The sequence below is a fragment of the Crinia signifera genome, chromosome 1, assembly GCF_055691185.1.
Source record: "Crinia signifera chromosome 1, ASM5569118v1, whole genome shotgun sequence".
Lineage (NCBI taxonomy): Eukaryota > Metazoa > Chordata > Amphibia > Anura > Myobatrachidae > Crinia > Crinia signifera.
In genome coordinates this window covers 279010700-279035335 of record NC_139217.1, presented here as the reverse complement: position 1 = coordinate 279035335, position 24636 = coordinate 279010700, and the positions used below count along the sequence as shown (strand labels likewise).

The window sequence follows — 24636 nt, the reverse complement described above, 5'->3', positions numbered from 1 at the left end:
GTAATTTGGTCTGTTGAGTGGCCTCTAGTGGTCACTGGCGGTATTTCAACTCATAGAGTCGTGGAGTAGTCAGCAACCAAATCTCTTTAGACATTGTTAAGGCCCATACCTACTGGACGACTTTAATTTGAAGGCCACTCAGTTTTCTCATCTGAGTGTCTTTCAGCATGAAAGCCGCCTAGTGTGTACAGTGCAGCGATGAGCGGTGAGCGCTGCTGTATCCTTCAGCATCATCGTTGCCGGCTGTGGCTTTGTGGACAGCTTTGCATAGCGCTGTGCTATGTAAAGCTCTCCGCCCCCCCGCTGAAAGCGCCGAGGCAGGGTGAAAGCCGCTCAGTGTCCATGCACTGAGCGGCTTTGCCCCCAGTGAGAACAACAATCATCGCTGTCCATACACACTGGGCAAAATCGCCCAGTGTATATGGACCTTTAGTATGTGCTGTGATAGTACACTCTTTTACAATTATTTGACAACTTTATAATATATTAGTCAGTGGTTCGTATATGTCTGCCCAGTGCCCCTAGAGCAGGCATGTCCAAACTATGGCCCTCCAGCTGTTGTGAAACCACAAGTCCCATAATGCCTTGCCACAGTTTTGCTATTAGGGAATGCTAAAACTATGGCAAGGAATGCTGGGATGTGTAGTTTCAAAACAGATGTAGCCACAGTTTGGACATGCCTGCTAGAGTATCAGTATTTTTTTGGACACGCCTAGACAAAAAGTTTCCTATTCATAAATTTAGAAAAAATGCTAAATTATGTAAATTGTGTTTATATGTCATCTTTAGGCTTAACCATTTGAGTGCACTCTGTGTAAAAATTGCCAAGCAAAGATGTTTTATTCATCATACTGACCGACAATGTTTACCTTATGTAAGGGATATAATGTATTTTTAAAACATTTGTTATTTGAATTTATATAACAAATGTGAGCGACGCTGGCATTTTTAGAGGATATTTTGAACATCTCTCACAGAGATGTTGGCACTCAAAGGGTTAATTATGTGGTTCCAGACTGGATTTGCTTCTGTTAACCACATATTTTATGATTGTCAGCCACCAGCACTAGTTTTGCCTATTACTGTTACCATAGTTAAATTGAATTGGTCCTGGATTACCAACCTGCGGCAGCCCTGTAAGTGCCCCAGGGTGCCACAGCACAGTTTGGGAACCACTGGTCTATGAGCAAAACTCAGTTTTCAGAAATAAGTAACATTTGAACCTGAAGACATCTCTTCCAAAATCTACATTTTACAAAATAATTCAGTTGGTCTTCTAACACTATGCATAAACCTGTCTCTATTACCGAATACCCTTGGCTGGGACATGTCACTTTTAGGTATAGTATGAAGTATAGAATAACTTAACAGCTCTCACTGAGGAAGGATGCATAGTGCCATGAATTCTGAAATATAAATACTAGACTACACTGGTTACATTTCATTGTATCTCAAAAGTTCAATCTAGGTTATCTGGCTTCTGGCTAAATAATTGTGGATTTTAAACAAATTGACCAAAAAAATATGCTTATTGCTTCATAGCATCATCATGTCTGTATTATGGTCAATTACACAGAATCATTTCTACATACTGTTCAGAAGTCATTTGACTGAGCATGTGCCAGGTAAGAGAAATGCCCTTCTACACTACATAAGATTTATCAAAACCACCATCTTATCTTCTGAATGGTGATCTAATGAGTGACCTCCTTAATAACCAACAGATGAGGTGGTTTTATCTGTTCCAGGAGGTCTGCTGTTCTTTATATTAGACAGATCAGCTATGAACAGCCAGAAAGCCATATATATACTGTACATACATATGCATGGGCTCTCAGGAATATCCTACTGTAGATGTAACAGCAGGATATTCGGTCTTTCTGTTTTTCCTTATACAATATTAAAGTGTGTGTAAATAGCCATGCAAGCTTGAATATCACCAATACAAATGTAAGTACACGAAGCAGTAAAAAGTCCCAAAAATAATTTTATCTGAAGAACAATGTACAATTATTAATATTGCACTTTTTTTGTACAAGAACCCCTAATAAATACAAACAATGTTAAACATACATAAAAATTTTATATTAATAATATGCTGTAACTTGGCAACACACACTTTGTGCACAGAAGGGCTGTTGCAGAGTTGAACACAAGCTGGCTGTAGATGCCCCAACACTGCATACAGTGACTGACTCTCTACTGCCGACCAATAGCGGTCATCACCTCAGTCCGTACTCGCACCAGACTGTACTAGGTGCAAAGATAAATCTAGAAACAGGTTTATTTATGCATCAGTACAGCCTTGCATTGCCCCTAATTTCATCCCCATTCTCTCACTGAGCATTACTTTCAGTAACAGGTGGGGATGTGTTTGGTTTGTATACAACTTACAGATGTGTCCTTATACATCTAGCAGGCAATAGGAGATGCCTGGTGCGAATGAGCTAATGGCTCCTGCGCAGCTCTGCTAGTGTTGGGTGTCTTTTTTTTGCCAAAATGAATCTTAGTCGCAACGCAAGACTGTGCCTATTAGTCTTATACAGGTTGAGTATCCCGTATCCAAAATGCTCGGGACCAGGAGAATTTTGGATAACGGATTATTCCGTATTTCGGAATATTTTAATATTTCAATGATGTATTTTGAAGTATCTTGCATGTATGCTGTATAAACACATAATATACACACAAATATATTTTATTACCACATAAAATACACACAAATATATTTTAATTGTTCAAAAAACAAGGTTTCAAAACGTGAAACAAAATGTGTGTACTATCTCAGCACTGAATTTTAATGCCAAGCAATCATTGTCTTGCACATATATAGTGCCAGTTACATATCATGTCCCCAGTGATGCTGTTACAAATGTCCCCAGTGAGTTTTTAGCAAAAAAATTTTTTTTTTTTCACTTTCTGGAATGTCCGTATTTCGGAATAATTCGGATAACGGATACTCGGATACGGGATACTCGACCTGTATATGACACTTGTTTAATATGTGTGGTTGACGGCACAATGGACCTTGTATTTGAAAAAGCTGTGGCTGCTACACTGTAGAACAGATTGGCCATCTATAATCGGGGCACTGTGGAGGACTGTGCCAGTTTATCAACGCGACCTCCCCCGCAATGTGTCTCCACCCCACACACCCTCCTGATCTAAGCCCTCCCACAGCCCCTTCTAAGCCTCACATCCCTCCGAATCCTAAATACCCTTTTCAGACACGTGATCCTGGAATTTGCCTGTTCTAGCAAAACGGAAAATTTATGGGTCTCTGCTCCATGACCCTGGTTGGGAGCAGAGTCGTGGACCAGGGACTTAGTCCTGGGTTATTTCTTTTTGCACATGCAGAAAACCCAGGTTGAAGCATTTTCACCTCCTGAAACTTGGGAAATAGCTGCATGTGTGAAAGGGGTATTAGAGACTCAAAATAATCAGCACAGTCTCCATGTATATTGTAGCTGCATCACACTGCAACAAACATGCATTTCAGTAGCACACATAGGAGAGATTTCTGAGTACCCAGAGACCCCTCAGAGAGAGGAGATAATGGGCAAGATATTACAAAGCCACGCCTCTTCACTGAACTTTTGGGTCTCTGTGGAGGGGGCAAAGATATTACGAAGAAACTTTATTATAATCATGTAATTTGGCCACGCCTCATACTGATAGATCCGCGAATCGTGGCATTTTAGGAGGGGGCGGGCTTAGTAATATATCATTAATATTTTTTTGGGGGGGAAACCCCCCTAAAATCTTGCCTTTGTCCCTGAATTTTCGGCATGCAGAGTCTCACAGGATCTGGCATGCCAAGAGGGGCTGTTTGGTCCGCCTGCAACAATGATGTATGAGGACACATTTGTAGCAATGCCTGGAATTGTCTGCATTTGTAAACATCAAAAATAAAAAACACACAAGACTCTCTCCACAAACAGACTTTGCATTCAACTCTGCATCAGCCTAGAGAACGTCATTTAACAAAGTGGCTGTATCATGTGCTTCATATTAGGAAAAGGGTGTAAAGGGAAAGTTATTTCAGTGGTTTCAGGTTTAGTTACTCTGATTAATGTAATGATAATTATAACATACATTTTACCTTATAGACTCCAATAGCCCTCCAATTACATGTTGTGTAAGTAAAAAACCAGCACAATCTCTGCACAGGACTACATCATTTATAGACTTTCCAAGTAATCCTCAAGTGCTTACAGTGATAATTATATTTGCTCATTTGTGGCAGTGTTGTTTTTTAAATATATTACAGGTTTTGATTTTTACAGCATCATAATTGAGCACTGGAGGTGGGGGGCATCTTGTTTCCTAACCTGGTTACCCTTATTATTATGCCAGCCACAAATGGGCCAATCCCGCTGCTGCTCTGTCACAGTGCCAGCTCCACAGACCAATTTAGCCACCCACACAGAGAACCCATCGGAGGGATCTCTATGTTCAGTTCAGAGTTTACCAACATGTCTAATGATGGCTGGCTGATTACGATGGAGTCTTCTTCACAGACTATATTACCAGATTAACCCCGGTACTGAACTACAGTGTAAATCTGGATAGATGAGCAGAAAGACGTCAATACAGTTGTAAGATTATTAAGTGCTTAAAAAGTGTCAAAAAAATGAGACTTTTCATTGGTGATGTGACTTTAGTGTGTGCAGTATATGCCATAAGTGTTTGTGTGGCTGGAAGAGACAGAAATTATTTTAGTTACATGGTGCAGGATTTAAATGAATTAGAGAATGTGGTTCGCTATGTTTCAAACAGGAAGTACTATACTTATACAGTATGCGTGGGAAACAAGCAACTTTCCTAGGAGCTGACCATAGCCTACACTGATGATAGGAATGCCAATCTCTTTGTGCCACTGGAACGGGGCCACCAATTCAACAACTCACAGTATAGGTTTAGTGGAAAACCCCTGCTCATAGCAAACAATACAAAGTGAGTATAGTGGCATCAAAGCTTAAATAATCCTTGCTAGCCCCGAATACATTGCATCTCGTTTGCATGCTAAGCGCATCACATTCTTATGCATATCGTACTGTGGAACATTATTCGACACACTTTAGAACATCACATGTCATTGCATGATACAAAGTGCCCGTAACCCTTGTCATCATGAAAGTTAAGGCAAATTTTTCCCATCTGTGCGAGAAACAGGTTCACAAATCAGCAATGCTATTCTAGTTACTGTCATCGTCGCACAACTTCGTCTTTCATATTTGGCTCTTTTAAATCCAGTAGATGATTGGTCCCGGCTCTCTGTGTTTCATAATGGGGATGGCAGACAAGCAGAATAAAAAAAAGTAGAGTGAAAAATCAAATTAACAATACATGTACAACCAATATTGTCCACTTTGTTTCCAATACAAAAGTTCTGTTCCTATCAAATCCCTTTGTTCCTATATTGCTTTGAAATCCTTTTCAGGGATGCATCACCCCCATAATGTTCATAATGCATTCAACAATAGTTGTGCTCAGTATCCTAGGCTTGTAATAAAGCTTATTTCCCGAGTTCAGCTCATGTGAAACACGTGAGTCAGTTATTTACTGCAATGGTTCTCCCAGCATAAATGGAAGACATCCTTGTCATGTCCTTTTCAAGGTCTAGACAACGCACAAATAAATATCACAGGATCATCACAAGCCTGTGTAACAGCCTCTTTTCACATCTCTTTACGTAGCTAAAGCAAAATGAAGCTTCTGAATGGATTGTCACGCTTTCCCACAAGTCCCACAGCAGCGAGATTTGAACTGTGCAAGCTGGCAAAGTTTCAGCTGTTTCACCTTTTCACAGTACAGGGTTGTATCTCTGCAGTCCCCTAGAAGCAGGATAAAAAGACATTTTGTGTTATAATCCTGTAAGAACATCTAATATCTGCTTCCATCTTACAGTACATGCCAACAATATAAAAGTTTAGAAAACTACAGGTTGAGTCTCCAATATTCAAAAATCAGATATCTAAAAACATTTTTGAGTGTGATGGGTCAATGTATACAAACGTTGTACAAAAATCTTGTAATAGGGTGTGAGAATCAGAAAGTGCGAGATTTTGGGAGAGTTTTCCCAATTTTTTAAAGCAGCAATCATTTACATGGCAAAATCAACCTGTTTTTTTTTTTCCAGTGTATATGATTGCCGCTTTAAAAACATTCCCCCAAATCTCTCCCTTTATGATTCTCACACCTTATTACATTTTGCCCTCTGTGTTTAAAGTTGAGTCACATCTCCAAGATATCTCATTATTGTATAGGCAAATATTCCAAAATACAGAAATTTCAAAAATCCAAAATACTTCTGTGCCCAAGCATTTCAAATATGTATAACCAATCACATAAGCACTTCCTCTGAGTATAAAAATGACAACATTTCAAATATGGGAGACACCCTGTATAACCAATCACATAAGCACTTCCTCTGAGTATAAAAATGCCAACATCTCTGAGAGATGCAAAAATATGAGTGCTAACATGTCTGTGAGAGATATGCAAAATATCAGCTAAAAGTGCCAGCTTCGCTCACTTTTGTTATATAAATTTTAATTAAAAATGTTGTGTAAAAAAGATTATATCTCCTATATAAGTAGGAATAGACTCACTGGGGAGCACCTCCAAGTGAGTCACTATCTACAGATACCACAGAGTCCAGACATTACATATTGTGGAATATTGATTTTTTAATTGCACCTAAACAGATAGTGCACAAGTCCACCCAACAACTCCCTCCCTCCCACCACACACACTCGTTTACCGTTTCCTATATGTAAATACATCACAAGTTATTATGATGAATACAAATATTTGCTTGCCAATTTTTACACCGATTTTGACAAATCACTTGGCACTCAAAGGGTTAAGATACAGTGGGGGAGATTCTCTAATAATCTCCGCCCCCCTTCGCCTCTCTTCGCATTTATAATTATCGCATATGTTCTAACATATGCGATAATTATAGCAAAGGACAGCTTTTGCGTTAAGAGCTGTCCTTTGCGGTGAGAGTCGCCGCGTCCCATCAGGTCCCAGCGGCTCCCCCCTCCCTCCCGCACCCGGCGCTGCTGCTGCACCGGGCTCTCCTCCTCCCTGCACCCGGAAGAGGATCATAGTGCAGGGAGGAAGTCACAGGTCCGGGCAGCACAGCTCTGTGCTACCCGGACACAGGTGAGGGAGTGATGCGGGGCGGCAGGGGTCCATGCAGGGCGGCGGTGGGATGCGGTAGAAGCCCATTGGCTTCTATGGGGCGTCGCCAGATTTTTCTTACAGCATCCCAAAATGCGGTAAAAACCCTGATAACGGGGTTTTTACCGCATTTTTAGCTTAGAGAATCTCCCCGTATATCTAGCAGATGTTTGTACCTGTAAAATGAGAACTTCTACAATGTGTTCAAAGATAATGTAAAAACACATTTATAGTTTACCTGAGTAAAAGAGCTTAAACAATTTTATACAGGGTTACATTCGGTAATGTGCAATTTTGGCGGGATGTGAAATTGCAACTGTGCATTTAACACACTTTCCCAAATCGCAGGCAAATTGCAAACAAATCACTGGAAAACTGTGTGGTGAAAAAACAGTCCATATGTTTTAGGAAGATTTGACTAAATCACGGACTGTTTCTTCTTAGTTGTGCAAGTTATGTACAACAATCTTGTCATTCCTTTACCAGCGATTTGGGGAGTGGTGAGACAGGATTTGAGACCCACCTAATTTGTTCCTTAGTAAATCCAGCCCTTACAGCTCATACCATTCTCACAAGGTGCCATATTGCAGCGTTGCCAGTTAGAAGGTCGCGGTCTCCAAGAACACATGTGATCTTGAACATGTTTACCGGTTCGGTGTTGTACGCATTCAACACGTCTTGACTGGAAACCATAACTGCCACAGGTTGCCGTGCATAGAGTCCACGGTGACACCCGCCAATGTACGCTGCAGATATCTGACCAGCAATTCCGCGTACTTAGAGGCCTGGATAGAAGAAAATACAGCATTTTTAGCAGGATTATAAATAATACATCTGATTTGCAGAGAGGATGTACAATAATTACACATTACGCTATTTGTTTGCTGAAATGTTAACTTTTCTCTCCCTGTACTGTTATATTGCTTGCCCTTTGTACGGCGCTATGAAACACTTGTGGCATCTTATAAATAAAATATAATAATAATAAATAATACTGCAGGAAGAGTAATATACGTTACGCTCCATAGTCATACTAAAATACAAAAATAAATGTAACAGAACACTGAAGCTTCAGATACAGGCATATACTGTGTAGGCTCTAAAGAGTCAGGCTTAAAAAGCTTACAGTCTGATTGCTAGCAGAAACTTAACTTTTCCTTAGGAAATCACCAAACCAAATTGAGCATGGTTATCCTATTCTGAAATAATTTAAAGGGTATATATATTTATGTATAGAAAATGCATAAATGAAATAATTACAAATGATTCTGGGGTAGCTTGCAATCAATCATTGTCCCAGTGACATTAATTATTTGGAAACTTGCTTCCATAATTTGTTTCACATTTTTAGCGGATGAAGCAGGTTATGTCACAATCCATATGATATTAATACACAGTTATTTCTCATGACAAACACAATCCCCAAATAGAAGTGACATACCGCCTATAGGAGCTAATTCAGCTTGGATCACTAATATATAAAGTTGCAATTGACTGCTAGTATATAGCCGCCGCCTAGGTACAAAGAAAACCCACCCATGTAAATTTGCAAATGCTAACCAGCATCGGCTCGCAAATAAATACGCATTTTATGAACCATCAAAAGGTTTTTGCAGTCTGTGTAAATGTGGGTAGCTCTCCCCCTTTCACTATTATGAGGGGTGCCGGATGGGGTCCAACAGTCGGGATCCCGACTGTTAAAACACCAACGGCCATTGGCTATTCTCCCTCGTGGGGGTCCATGACCCCCACGAGGGAGAATAGAATAGGTGGCGAGCCACTGTGCCCGCAGCATGACAAGCGCAGCGAGTCCCCAATGGGCTTTGTTGCGCTGGCCATGCTGTCTGAGTCCGGCCAGTCAGGATCCCAACGTCGGGCTAATGACTGTCAGGATCCAGACTATTGGAACGGCATACCACACCCATTCTGAGACAGGCTGAACGAGGCCAGAGCTGGCGTCACAAACCCTCCCTTAAAACGCTTGGGCACACTTGTGTTTTTTCAGACACTCCAGGAAAACGGCAGTTTTCCGCCCCCAAATGCCGGGTTCCTGCCAGTCAAAGTCCGGCCACATTGCATATGCGTACTCCTCCAATTATCACTCGATTTACAAATTTGCTGATTAGCGATCCAAGCTGAATTAGGACCATAATGCCAGACATTCCATATTTTATAGCACTTATACCATATATGTATATAAGATAAATTGTGTATTCAGCTGTGGATTACCTTGGCAAGACCTGACATTGTTCTGGTGACAAGTTGGTTCCATCCCGGGTCTGACAGTATACTTGTCTGCGCTGTACAGCCATCCGTGGTCCTATGCATTGTCCATGACACTGCACAAAGTAATGAAAAACTATATTAGATACTGTCGATTTTTTTTATTTTAAAAACATATTTAAGATATTCACCAAATATATTCACAATGTATAAAATGTATAATATAACTGCTATGCTATCCTAATCTAGTTTAGCAGCCACTATCTTAAGGGGAATAGATTCCTATGCCCCTCACTAGCAATGCACCGTGAGAGGTAGACCAAGGTCATCTGCTCATTTCAATTTGGAAGCAAATGAATCAGTCTTTACCAGTACGAATTTAATATCCTTTTTGTAAATTTGCATGATGCAAGTTACTGGGAATGCAATCCCAGGGTCCGCATCCGTCCATATGATGATTTTGTTAATTCCCAAGCTAATAACTCAATCAAATCTCAAAACTATCTTGAGAAAGGCTATATAAGTTACACAAAACCAAATGAGAAAAATATGTGTTTGTATGAGCAGGCTGCTTTACACATTTTGGAGCACATAAAAGAGAAATCGATTGTGGACGAAGGGTGTGAAATGTTTAAACACTGGCAACGGCACTGTACCTAGCATCTCTTGGCCATCCAGCTCACTACCGGAACTCACACAAAAGTGTTCGCTACCCTTTGGGGCTGGGAGAAGTTTTGTGTGAGTTTGAGTTGCTGTAAAATGTGGATGTTGCTGTGCTGATTCAGCCGGTTGGATGTCTTCATTCACATTTGACTTCCCCCGATACAGTATGATCAGAATTTAGACCCAACAATTATTATTTCTTAATACCGCTATTTACTGCAATAAGAAATTAAAGATACCTGCTGCAGTCCTTCCTTCTTACATTCGGGTGATACTTCTGATTTGAACGTATCCCCCAAACAGGTTTTTTTTTGTGGAAATACTGAAAATACTGAGTGACAAATAGGCGCAAAACCAAAAAGCAAGAGTAGAACATACAATTGAATGCCTTTAACGTTTCTCTAAACCCGACACAGTAACAATAGTTTTCCATAGGTATACACACTAATTTTGCACCGCTGCGTGTGGTTTTAACACCGCCCACCTCTCGTACAGCTGCCTGTCTGCTCGCCGAGTTCCCCTGCACTGCTGCAAATGGATGTTTTGCATGAACATCCATTCGTAGCCTTGGGTGTGGGGACCAAATCATTCAGTGGTCGCCGACCATCAAATTATTTGGAATGTACACACAAAACTAGGGCACTCTCAGGTGCCTTAGCTTTGCTTGTTCCCTGTATGGGAACAGGGCAGGCAGCTGACATCCGATGCCACGTTAAAGATTGAAGACCCTGTGCCTACAGTAGCCTCAGCTTTCATGGAACCTGGGCCCTTATTCTGATCGGTGCGGATATATCCGCGTGCGTTCGGCCCGCCGATGTTTTGTGTCTGCGCATGTGCAGAGGCGTCTCTGCGCATGTGCGAGCGCGGCGTACGGCCAAATCCCGCATGATATGTGAACACTCCGAACAGGGGGTGGAGAGGGGCGTGAAGGGCTATTTGGGCTCATTACCATATGCATACGCCCCGCGTTTCATGGGAGTTCCCATGAAAACGCTGGGCGTACGTATGGTAATGCGGCCGTGACGCACGTGTAGGGGGCGGACATATGACATAGCCGGATGTCAGCTGCCCGCCCAGATCCCTGCTTTTGCACGGAAAAATGTCCGTGTGGTCTGAGGTTGCGGGTGCTGGTGGAGCACACGGTCCTGCATTCGATGGTCTGCGACCATCGAATGATGGGGGAGGTTCCCTTAGATGGAGGAGGCGTATTCCGTGAAAAATACACGTGCGGTCCGTTCGGACAGCTTCTTACCGCATACGGACGGAGTTGGCGATCCGTATGGAAGGCGGGGTTTCGCACGCACGGTCCTGGCCGCATAATCGGCTCCGGCCGCACCGATCAGAATAAGGGCCCTGGTGAGGTATCCTGCCTCCACTTCAATGGTTTGTGTTCTCCGTGCTAAGATGCTTTTATGCATATTAATATTCTGCATGTATTGCATGGTACAATTCTCTGTACACTATCGACAATGTTGTGTGTGCCAATCACATGAGATCAGCTCTTTCTGAGATTTTGACACCACCGTGTCTGGCAAAAAAATCATCCATGGTCAAAGTCACATAGTTTACATATCTACCTCATTGTTGTGTTTGGCATGAGCAACTCACAACCTCTTAAAACACTTAAATGAAGTGAGCTAGGCCACGCAGGCAAATGAGATATGAAGCTGAAGACGACACAGCAAACAGAGCTTTTACTTGTCCTGACAGAATATTCTGATAGTACAAACAGTGGAGTAACTAGATATTTGTAGGCCACATAACAAAGGTTTTTAAGGGCCCATATGTATCACAAAACAGTGAAAAATGTTATAGCACATGTTACTTTGACAGATAAGGTGGGCCCCTCTCAGCTCTGGGCCCCATAGCAGCTGCACTCCCTGCACCTGATTACACAAGGGTGTAACTACTGTATCAAGGGACCAGAGGCATTTTTTAAACTTATATAAAATATTTAGCAATAATATTCATATGTACCGTATTTAAGTAAAAGTTCTAGAAGCTCATACTAGAAATTGAAGCTATTTGGCACAAAATCATTTCAGGGTGACCTTTTCCTGTGCAAAACAGATGTGCTGTCAATAAATCAATCCAAGAGCGGCCTGAAAATGACTGTTTACAGAGGACAGTAGGTTGCAACTAGTGTAACCAGGCATCAATGACAATATAATATCAAACATTCTATATTCTTTACACTTAGGGAACTTTTACATACTGTATATTATTACAACTTTTATTAGTATCTCTTTCATATAAGCAACAGGATAAGCAGAAATAGTTAAATATCATTCAAACTTAATGTGCAAATGAAGCCAGTGTTTGTTATGCAGTTCTCTTGTGTGTAGTTATCAGAACCTGCATTGCTCATTACTTCAGATGAAAAATGTTCTGACCGATAGAGAAAATGTAAGCATGGATCTCATTTGATGGCTTTCACAGTCATAGGACCATCTGTCCTTCTTTCATTGTTTACGGACAGTGACAGAAGGACAGACCAAGCTTTAGGAAACACATGCAAAACATGTACAAGCACCATTAATCCATTATTGGTTAACACCTCATGATGCCTGTGTAAATGTAGTTTGCTCATGAACACATAAAACTCACTGAAGTTACAACAACAACATATCACACAACCTGACTTACTACTCACTACTCCGTTAAAGAAAACAAATGCATATTTAACAATGTACACACATACATACACAGCACTTCACTTTCCCCACATTTTTTTATGTTACAGCCTTATTCCAAAATAGAATAAATTATTTTTTTTCCTCAAAATCCCTGCACACAATACCCCATAATGACTCGTGTACATAAGTATTAACAGCTTTTGCCATGAAAACAATTGAGCTCAGTTGCATCCTGTTTCATTCAGTTGACTGGACATGATTTGGAAAGGCACACACTTGTCTATATAAAGGTCCCACACTTTACAGTGCATGTCAGAGCACAAACCAAGCATGAAGTCAAAGGAATTCTCTGTATACCTCCGAGACAGGATTGTCTCAAGGCACAAATCTGGGAAACGGTACAAAAACATATCTGCTGATTTGAAGGTCCCAATGAGCCCAGTGGCCTCCATCATCCATAAATGGAAAAAATTCTGAACCAATGCATCGATATATCAGCCGTTCAATCGAACGGCTGATATATCGACCAGTGTGTACGCACCTTTACTTGTTATGCAGACATTGCTTGCGACTGTGCAATAAGAGTCAGCACAATTACACTACTGCTTTTGGTGTGGAAAGATATTCTGTTACACTTGTAAATTCTACTACCTTTCGCATGGAAAGAAATGAAGTTGAAGTGAAGTCAGTACAGTAGGAAAGATCTGTGTACAGCATCAGTTTCATATAAGTTTCTTACCTGGCCCCAGGCAGATGTAGTCCACTCCACACACGGATGTCTACCACAACTCTGACTGTCCACGGGACGTTTTGAAGAAATTGTGCAGATGTCATTTGATACTGGTACAGAAATGCCTGTCCCTGTCAGTTTGTGGCAAGTAACTCTCCGGGTCTGCACCCCGCCTCCGCAGCTCTGCGAACATGGTGACCAGGATGTTACCATCCACCTAAAGGAAAAATAATGTGCAGTATGTGTTTTAGGCCAATTCAGTCAGTAAATAGAAATACAGTTTATCATTAGGTCATTGGAACTTAAATTATAGATTTAAAAAAGGTTATGTGATAATGGTATCTCTATGCCCATCAGGTTTCCTCTCAGCAAGTCTATGGTTATATTTCCTACTGAACTACAGGCAATCAGAATTCAGAAGGTACAGTAGGATAACCACGGTGCTAAAATAAGTTGCATTTCATCCAGAGTGTTGCACCTAATTGGACAGTAGGTGCGATGGATAATGGTGACGTTGGGTACGTATCGTGTGAAATGTGAGGCAAGATGAAAGGCATATGGTCAAATAAGGTGCAATCAATGTTCTTTACATGTAATTCTATATATGGACATCAGGGCCCTGATTATAATTGACTCGGTAAGCTGCGAAGCTCAGGGTGTGCATTCGCCAGGGCAGTGTTACAGCATTACAAGGGCTCGGTAAGCAGCAGGGGGTGTGCATTCGCCAGGGCGGCGTTACAAGGACCCGGTAAGCTGTGCAGCTTACTGAGTCCTTTCAATGCCGCCCCGGAGCAACCATACGAGGGGGTGGTATCTGAAAATACCATTGAAATTCCACCACTATTGGTTGCACACAGTATGGTCTGTGGTTTTTTGGAATTCCAAATTATTCCGAGAAACATAGTCTCCAAAACTTACTTTTTTTGGGCTGAAATCCAACTGGGGACATTTGTAACTGGCACTGCTGGGGACAGCTGTAACTGGTAATACTTGGTAAATGATATGTACAGATGGAGCCACTCTTGTTAGAGCGGCTCCGACAATGTGATTGCCAGCCGATAGCCCACGTTAACCTGAGCCACCCCCATCCCTTCCGCCAGAATGGGGTGCCTGTCCGCCGGCCCCGACCAGGTCAGCATTCGCCAGTACTAGAGATATGTTGCGCTGGGAGCGGCTCCATCTGTAACTGCCACTACTCGGGACATCTTTAACTGGAACTACTTGGGACAACTGTAACTGGCACTACTTGGGAAATATTACCTCAAGATATCTCATTCAAATATAAAAATATTCCAAAATACTGAATAATCCGTTATCCAAAATGCTTCTGGTCCCGAGCATTCTGGATAAGGGATACTCAACCCGTAGTGAAGAAATACAATTTCCATGGCTATCCTCAAATATATAAGTATTAATTAGTACAGATAATAATTATTGGATGCAAACATCTCAGAACTGGAACCATAGAGGGGGTTAAACAGATGTACTGAGTTCACCTAAGAAACAAACCTCTGCGTTCTATTATAAGGACAGACCACCAGCCCATTTATAGCCAACACCCTATAGCTGCACAGCTGTATCAGCTAAGTTTTAAATGTACAAAGATGAGGAATGCACTTTTTGACGGATCAACACATCCAGATTGGAGTGGGAAGTGAAGCTATGCAGCACAACACTCACTAAAGTGTTTTGCCTTCTCTAATCCCCGAAGACTACCTTTTTCTCCTTTATATAATTGTCCACAATTCTTCCACCATAGAATGCTGGGATTTCTAGCCAAGACTTGTGTTCAGGTTGAAATGAAAACAGGATGTAGAACGTTTACTGAGACTGTGTAATTTTCCCATATATTTTTCTTTGGTGCTGGCAAAGTAGCCATTCCCTTGGAGAGGTATCATCACGTTAGTGTTACGGTTGAATTGAAGTTCAGTAATAATTAGGTGAACAGTACAAGACCAATGAGTTCAAGGATTTCAATATGTGTATTAACTGTAATTTTATAGATGTTTGTAAGAGGATCTGTCCCACATTTCTTAACTGTTTCAGAGAAAGCAGAAAAGCTACAAATGCATTATTGGATGGTTAGTTTATCTTTGAATAATATGCTCCCTGATTAGTTAAATTTAGTGAATTCACGTCATCATCTATATATATATATATATATATATATATATATATATATATATATATATATAGTATCCGTGTGGCTCTGAAACACTGCCATCTGTTGGCAGCAAGTGAAACTACATCTACTACGTAGAAGCATTTGCTTTGAGCGGGCTTACTAGTAGTAAATAATCGTAAATTGCAGGTAGATATGGAACACATATGGGGGGGGGGGGGTATTCTGATTCACTCGGAAAGGCACAATCACCCTCTAATGGACAAAACCAAGTGCACTGCAGGTGGGGCTGATGTAACATGTGCAGAGAGAGTTAGATTTGGTTGTTTTATTGTTTCTGTGCAGGGTAAAAACTGGCTGCTTTATTTTTACACTGCAATATAGATATCAGTTTGAAGTACACCCCCTACCCAAATCTAACTCTCTCTGAACAGGCTACATTAGCCTCACCTGCAGTGCACATGGTTTTGTCCATCTGAGAGTGATTGTGCCTTTCCCAGTGAATCAGAATAACCCCCATGGTGTGATTGTGCTCCTGTTGTGCTGATGGTTCCATCACCTTCTAAGTGTGCTGGACTAATAGTGACATACATTGGATTGGGAGGGGGGGGGGAGTAATTCCACTGATTTTTTCTTGAATTACCTGGTGGCGGAGGTACAGTAATGGACCTAGTTCTCGTTTGTATGCAATATCCGATGTTCATGCAATGAAGCGATTGTCAGCAGACTGCACACACGCTGTGACTGTAATGTGCATATGTCAAGGTGCCGCTGCGATCTTGCTCGCAATGAGGATTTCATGGAGAAGTGATTGACAGGTGGCTAAATCTCTTCTAGATTGACACCTAATTCAAAGATGTACTCATTTGAGCCAAGTACATTGCTATCACTAGCAACACAACAGGTGCCACAATGTCATTACTACTACTGTGAGATTTGTGTGTCCGAATGTCATTATATCGTGATATGGAACCATAGTTCCATTTTTAACATGATTAAATAAACATAGTTTTTTATTTGTACCTAAGCATGCAAGCAACAAAAAGAGAGCGCCTGATATATGCATCACCTGTTATTGTGGATATAACCATACTCTTTTCAAAACTCTCAGCCTGTGCACAAGTTTTTCCCGATTCCCATCACCTACCAATACGTTACTTGTAACATTAGCAGCTCCTTGGTTTCACTGCAATGTGTGACTTAGGGAAAACATCTCCCTCCTTGAGAGGGTGCTAATCAAGATTTTCCACCAAATAAATAAGGCCCTAAACAGTGGGGCAACTATAAATATTGCTCCCCCCTGCCAAAAAAGGTGACACCCCCCCCCCCCAGTCCCCCTCCCGGGCTCCTCTCCAGCGTGTTTCCACAGCGTGTGACGTGATGACATCGCACGCATAATGGAGAAGCTGAAGCAGGAGAGAGGAAGAGAGACTAGCAGACACTGCTGCTAGCCTTGGCTCCGGCGCATCCCAGGCCACCCTAGCACGCCCATCTGCCCGCCCATCCTGTACACAGTAGCCAATAGCCGGCTATGTGTACAGTCAATTGAATCAGTGGAGGGATTTGCCGTCTCTGCCGAGGCCGCACCCGCACTGCGGCTGACTCGCCTCTGGTGCTCATCCAGTGGGCATCGGCAGGCAGCAGCATGTCAGTGTGTCGAGCGGGTGCCGGCGCCCACACAGACCCTGCTACGGCTTGCTCCCCCAAGCAACAGTAGTTACGCCAATCAAATTGATTATTGGCTCTGAACATGTGATTTTCTGAGTGTTTGTGTTATTCCAATTAGTAAATACATTTAGAATGAGTGAGAAATGTATGCACTGAGATGAATATTGGCAATGCAGAAACTGCTAGGGTTAATTGTTAGTCAGTTTTACAGCAGGTGATGAGAATGTTAGTTCCAGCACATCTTGGAGCTGATATGGCTTCTATGACAAGTGCTGGAGATTCATCCAGATCCCTGAGAAGACTCATACTGTTTATTAATACTAGAATTTAGGTTAAGCCGGGATATGATTACATTGACCCTTTTAACAACGCATGTGATGGAAGCATTTTTCCTAGAATATATAATTCCTTAAAAACTGACATCATGAATTCAAAATTTTTTTTAAGTAAATACCCAATACTAAAGTGTGCTCTTCTTCAGTGCCACCTTTTGTCTGGACACCCAGGATAATTATTTTGGCATTGATCAGAGTCATCTATCATTATCTAGCTGTGTTCCTCTGACAGTCCTCATAACACTGCGGGGTCACTGGCAAGAGAAGAGACCTCCTGGCTTTAATGTGGTTTGTGGTTTACACCCAGCAGTTTGAGTCCCAGAGTGCACTGGAATCATCTGTGTAGTCTGCATGAGAACACTCTGGCTTACACAAAGCAGAAAGCTTGCTTGTACTTCAGGAAGGGAACAGACATAAATCACATCAATTATGCCTGTCGAAATACTCCTGTCAGCACATCAAATTGCTGGTATCAGGGAGAAGAGCTTGTGCAATGTATACATAGTGTATGTATAAACACAGATAAACTTCTGGCTGCAAATGAATACACGACGAAGAGAAATACAAACAGAATGACAGATAATATTTTCATTGCATTGCTTTCAAATGAAATCAAATGAGTCATGGAATAGGAGGCCTAGGACACACTTATTTAACTGTTGACCAAGTATGCTCATTGCTAATGTTCACCGGGCACTGTGAGGTGAGAGCCTTTCTCCTCAACTTGGAGGTCATTCTGGTTGACTCGCAAAGCTGCGAAATTCGCAGCTTTCCAAGTCAAATAAACGCCGCCCGCAAGAACGCCCGCCCGTCGCATGCAGACTGATTATCCCCACACACATGCGAATGGACGATTTGCATAAACATCCATTTGCAGCTTGTATATGGGGCCAACCATTGAATGATTTCTACAGCGCTCGCAAATCTAGTCACTGTCTGGTGACTCAGATTTGCAGTGCCTTGGTACGGTAAGAGGGCGGGCAGCTGACATCCGGCGATGTCAGCTGCCCACCCCAATGACCAACATTGTTTAACTACATTACTACTTCAAATTTTTATTCCCGCAAACAGAGAATACAGAAATATGAACTAAATTGAAGAATATATTGTAAGAATGTAGTTCATAGCTACTCATGGTCCCTGGCAGTGCCTGTCCCAAAGTGGGCCTCACAGGCACTGCATGCCTCCTGTAGTATTGTGATATGTGTGGCTTTGGGGAAGTAGTGTAGACTGCTACTGGCTCTACACCTAGCACTGCGAGATGAAGGGAGGAGCTTAGATATGACCCTGGAACCCTGCTCACTAAAAGCACAATAAGAAAGATATTTGCAAGGTGGGCGGAGTTTGTAAATTTGCAAAAATTGCTCAGGGAATGTTCATTTTCAACATTCAGAAGAGTAAAATGTGAATATGACCAACAAGTAGTCATATCAGTATGTTATCTTTATTACTAATTATGCACAGAGAAAATTGGTAGGAAACGCTTAGGGGCATACAGTAGTACGTTTGGTGAGTATGTGTTAGCCATAATAGCCAGATTTACAGCATAATGATGTATTCTCCTATACCTAGCCTCAATACTCCAGAGAATGTAAACATAACCATCATTTGTGTAATTTTACGTATTACTTGGGGGGCGTGGCTTCGGCGGCCATCTGAACAGACCTATCCTTCAACTGCTCCCCACTCCAATTATCCTGTATAAAAATCCTGCAGCCCTTCGACATTCCTACCTACACAGGATAGTGGGGGAACCTCCCTGGCACATTCTTGGTGCCCCAGACTCGAGGCTCGGCCACCCGCTTCAGCAATATTGGCTCTGTTGTGGTGTCGGGCTGTGGAGGAGATCGCGTGCCGGCGCCATCTTGCTGCTGCTGCCCCGCATTGAGCTGAACTACGGAGCTCTGCATGACCGCACTCCTATCCGGACAGCTATAAATCTGAGCTGCTAGGCTACTGTCTCCCTCCTACTGATCTCCGGCGGTGCCGGCCATCTCCTCCTCTCCGTAAGTGAGCACGGCTCCATCGTCTGTTCCTCGCGCGGGGTAGTGACCGCGGCCATCTTGCCTGGAGGGACTGCGGGTGTCAGGTACCACTTCTTCTCCCCTTCACTGCGGGCCCGTGCATCTGGGTCCCCCCTCTCTACCCAAAGGGACACTGCGAGCGAGGTACACTTTACTACACTGCAATATAGGAGGTGTGCTAGCCGCCTCCCAATCTCTCCTGTGTTGGTCCCTGTGCCGGCCCTTCCACATAACGGATATAGGATGGGTGACCCATTGCATCAGATCCTGGACGCCATTAAGGCCTCTGAGCTACGGCTTCTCAATACACTCTCGGGCATATGCAAAGACATTGCCCTCCTTTCTGTTATCCGTGATGTGCCCAACGCGATGCCTGACGCTACACAGCCTGTAAGTTCTATAACTGCACCCTCTATGGCTTCCTTGCTCCTCCGCGCCCAGGACATGTGCCCTCGGGAATCTACATCTTCAACCAAGGCCCTGTGGGATGATCTCCTTTGCTGCTTCGAACCTACACATCCTGTGATATCTACAACTGCACCCTCTATGGCTTCACTGCTCCTCTGTGCCCGGGACATGTGCCCTCAGGAATCTACATCTTCAACCAAGGCCCTGTGGGATGAACTCCTTTGCTGCCTTGAACCTGCTGCTAAGGGCCCAGATCTGCCCCGCTTCTGTTTAACACTTCCTATACTATCCTGGCCATATTGCTTTGCCTATTTTGGGACGCTCCCTACTGGTGAACTGTCTGCTGTATTGTCCAATATGTTTACTGGAATGGAAGTCTGGCCGGATTAACAACTCCTATTGCACTGTTTCTTCTGATCTCCCCTATTTCGATTTTGTACCCTCTATTCACATAATATGCTATGGCTGTCACTAACTACTACTCTTGTTTTTTCGTGCTATAAATATATGAGTGGCCTCCTTAGCGATTCCTCGCAACGAAGCGGCTGCTACTATATATATATATTTTTTTTATTTTTTTTTCCGTTATATCCTTCAGCGTAATTTAACTGCTACTTTCTAAAGGTTGGGTGGGCGGGGTGGGAGGGGTAAATTAGTTTTGGGTATGTGGGCTAATGACGTGGTCTAGGACTACTATTGGCTAATACCACTAATTTGACCCTTTAGGGGTTTTTTTGGGTGGAGGGTGGGTTTAGAATTGGTGTGTGTGTGGGGGGGGGGGGAGTGGGGTATGGGCATAGATAGATAGTAGATTTAGGGGGGTTACGAGTTTTTTGGGATCCAAGTATACCTTAGTTGGGGTCAGGTTATACAGGGTGGGGGGGTTTCTAGGGAGGTTGTTCTGGTTTATTATTATGCTTTCCATATTTTACATACCTATTTTGATATGTTTGTAGGTTTGCGGGGTGTCAGGTGTTCACGGAAATAAAAATATATGGTTGTTGTTCTAACCTTAGCATTCCAATGTATAACTGTACTCGTATGGCGCCTACGGGTACCGTGTGTGATGTCCCTTCTGGTGCATATCACACTCTAAGACTATGCTCAACATCCCGATATATCCTGCATTGCATTGTGACACTGTTATTATGTCTGTCGTGCACCTTGGAACCCTCGCATTACATGATCCTTATGTTTGGGGTATGAATATGTTTGTTTTATGTGTTTGTTTGTCTTTGAAAATCAATAAAAACACTCAATTAAAAAAAATTTTTTTTACGTATTACTTTGTTTGCTTAAAATCTAAAAAATTTTGTGAGACAGTTTCTGCTATTTACAATTTCCATTTAATTTGTTTCTTCTATTGAATATTCTGAAGTTTTTCCTTTGTTATAGGACTACCATGGCAACTAAAGTCACAGAGCACAGAAGGAGACAGTGAGGCTTTGGAACACCGCTCAAATCTATGTTACTGTGATATCCTCTCATTCATTCACCCTTTTCTGATTTAATATGGCAAATTGATTGTTGAGAGCATATCCCTGTGAAACAGAATGACTGTCTACATCTGGCAGCCAGCAAAACTGTTTTTCTGTATAGACTCTGACATAAATCCCTCCTTCTTACCTGTGACAACCATAATCGGTTGTCCTCCAGAAAAGACTTGCAAAGTAGACAATGATTTATAGGAGGATAGCTAAGAAAAATGATTCATATCTAAAACGTTTGTGTTTATGGATTACTGCTGTTTGAGAGAGAAGAACGCCTGCTTACTCTGTCTCCCCTCTCTGCTTTAATGTGAGTTTCTACAAAATTGCACATACATCAAAGTATAGTGTTTGTAGTTTTATTACTAAATATAAAAACCCACCATAAACCCATTGTAAAATTATGTTCACTTTATAAACATATTGTATATAAGCATAAATACACACCTTGGTAAACAGTCTCTTCTGTTACATGCCAAGGGCTTTACTGGTGGTCTTGGCTTATCTAGGCAATGAGACACATTGACCTCTTGCTTGTCCAGAACGCATCTCAATTGTGTATGTTGGACACCTCTGTTACCACATGATGCTGTGCATGGTAGGAGACCAATCACTGCCCATTGATAATCTGGTGATTCTAAAGGAAGTGAAAGAGGAAAACAATTGTGTAAAATACTTTCATTTTCAAACTGTAATCTATTATTTGTTTCCTGAGATTGAAGTGAAAAGTGCCATACTTGAAATAGATTTTTAACAAAATCTCAGAATTGAAAACCATTTTATTGTATTGGTTGCTGCACTTCTAGGAAACAAGATCTTTTCATAGAAACTGAAGATGATTTAAAATATTGTCGGTACTTGTTTCCTATCTGGGCGCCCAGGTTTTCTACGTACGGCACCGTAATGAAATCGGATCGCATCGGATTCGGTACTCGATGATGTACGATGGTATACGATGCGATCCGATTTCCCATAGGAAACAATGTGAAATGGCTCAATTTAGCCAAATTATCATAGGAACAATAGTAAATGGGCCAAAAACACCCCTGAACATTGAAATGTCCCCCCAAAAGTAGTTGACGCCACCCCGCCATCAACGTGAACCCGAAGCGTGGCGAGCGCAGCGCGCCCGTGAGGGGCGGCGGTACGCGTCCTCCGACCTTTTCATGCCCTACTATCCACTAGGGCGTGGAGTGAGAATAGAATAGTGTGGCGAGCGCAGCGAGCCACCGAGCCCGAAGCGTGGAGAGCGCAGCGAGCCCCGCGAGGGGACGCGGATACCTTCACAGGTAAACGCTTTCCTTCGCGGGCTTCCCAGGTGTCCATGGCGACGCGGACACCTGGGAAGCCCGCGAAGGGACGCGTTTACCTGTGAAGGTATCCGCGTCCCCTCGCGGGGCTCGCTGCGCTCGCCAAGCTTCGGGCTCGGTGGCTCGCTGCGCTCGCCACACTATTCTATTCTCACTCCACGCCCTAGTGGATAGTAGGGCATGAAAAGGTCGGAGGACGCGTACCGCCGCCCCTCGCGGGCTCGCTGCGCTCGCCACGCTTCGGGTTCACGTTGATGGCGGGGTGGCGTCAACTACTTTTGGGGGGACTTTCCACTGCTCTGTGGTTTTTTTTGGGGTTTCTGGCCCATTTACCATTCTTCCCTATGCTGATTTGGGTAAATTGATCCATTTAACATTGTTTTCGTGTATGTGTATTTCGTGTATGTGTATTTGTGGTATCCGATGCGATCCGATTTTTATACGGAGAATAGCATGGTGCGCAATTAACTTAGCGGGCGCCCAGATAGGAAACAAGTACCATATTGTCTTGTATGCCTAATGCAGCTTATGCTTTTAATGTTTTGAACATTAATCAGGCCAGAATTCAATTTTACAGTAGAGTAAGTGACTTCCTTTTTCCAATGTATACATTTCTCTCACAAACTCATTTTTCTTACAAAGTTAGTAATGTTGGGAATTAGAGATTTAATGGAACCCACTTGTTGAAGTGGGCAAATGCATTTAATATATCCTGTGCTCCATGTAACAAATGAAGAGAAAGCACAATAGAAACCCAATTTTACCTGAAGTCCGGTTTAAGAGTTTGGACTTAAAAATACATAAAAAGTTCCCATATTCAAATTTGGCTAAGGACTTTAGCCTTATGGGTAACTTCCTATATAGCCTCTGCTGCCATTATAAAATGCCTCTATATCCTTATGGGTAACCGCTCCCAAAACAACGGAGCATGTGGCCCCTTTTGAGAATACATCGGCCTGCAAAATGCTTGTGCATGTGCTCTAGAGTATCTGTCAGATCTTTGACAGCAGACCAATAGAGTGGTGGGACCTCAATGGCAACTGAGTAATTCCCCCTTATCTCTGAAAATGAAGTGGACGACTGGAAGCATTGTAATTCACAGCCTGAGCCTCAAAGAGAAGACTTACTTGACCAAGCAACAGGTAAAAGTGAGGTTTACCTGTTGCTTTGTCTATCATGACAAATCTTATGCATCCTCTCTACCGATTGCGTTACATGGTATTTCAAAGTGATATTGGAATCAGAGTGCTTACCACTTCAAAGAAGTGAGCAATGTAAAAGACAAAGTGAAGGCGATATATTAAAGAGGACGCATTGAGAAGTTGCCGCTAACAACTAATCAGTTTCTACTGTAGCTATAATTTATAGAATGTACTTTAAAATTGACTGCTATAAAAAAAATTTTTTTTTACTATGGAAAACTGCTCCACTCTTTAGAAGATACATCTCCTCCTGATACTTATGTAAAACATGAATAAATACACTGCCATGTTTTTGGACAACAAAGACTTAAATTTACCTTTAATTGACAAAGAAACTCTTTGCGTAAGATAATCAGATGTGTTCCTAATAATGCAACTATATTCTCCTTGGTGATCTTTGCTTATATTAGTTAGTCGCAGGATCTGTCCACCTTCTAGCACCTCATGTGTTGGTCTTGCTCCATCGATCAGTGGATGACTTCCATGAAACCAAGATATATTGGGGATGGAAACACCCTTTACAGGACAACCTGATAGACAAGCCAAAGACATACAGTCAGAAAAAGAAAAACATCAAACATAACAATAATTAATATTTGATAATCGGTTTCCTCCTAATTTTGTTGAAACAACCATG

The 24636-nt window shown here is 42.3% G+C and overlaps 1 protein-coding gene across 3 annotated transcripts in view; it reads right to left on the bottom strand.

The window, feature by feature from the left end:
• Nucleotides 1-1981: 1981 nt before the first annotated feature.
• Nucleotides 1982-24636, bottom strand: part of ADAMTSL1 (ADAMTS like 1) — an 852460-nt gene continuing 829805 nt past the window's right edge. For 2 of the 3 annotated variants that reach the window (XM_083184471.1, XM_083184453.1), the window contains 6 exons: nt 24317-24529; nt 21935-22124; nt 13453-13660; nt 9421-9530; nt 7756-7976; nt 1982-5837 (listed from right to left, as the gene is read on the bottom strand). In XM_083184471.1, coding sequence (XP_083040597.1) covers nt 5731-5837; nt 7756-7976; nt 9421-9530; nt 13453-13660; nt 21935-22124; nt 24317-24529 — 1049 coding nt within the window. In that variant the 3' untranslated portion in view covers nt 1982-5730. Of the gene's footprint in view, nt 5838-7714; nt 7977-9420; nt 9531-13452; nt 13661-21934; nt 22125-24316; nt 24530-24636 lie in introns of all 3 variants that reach the window. The other variant, XM_083184462.1, reaches the window with a different exon arrangement.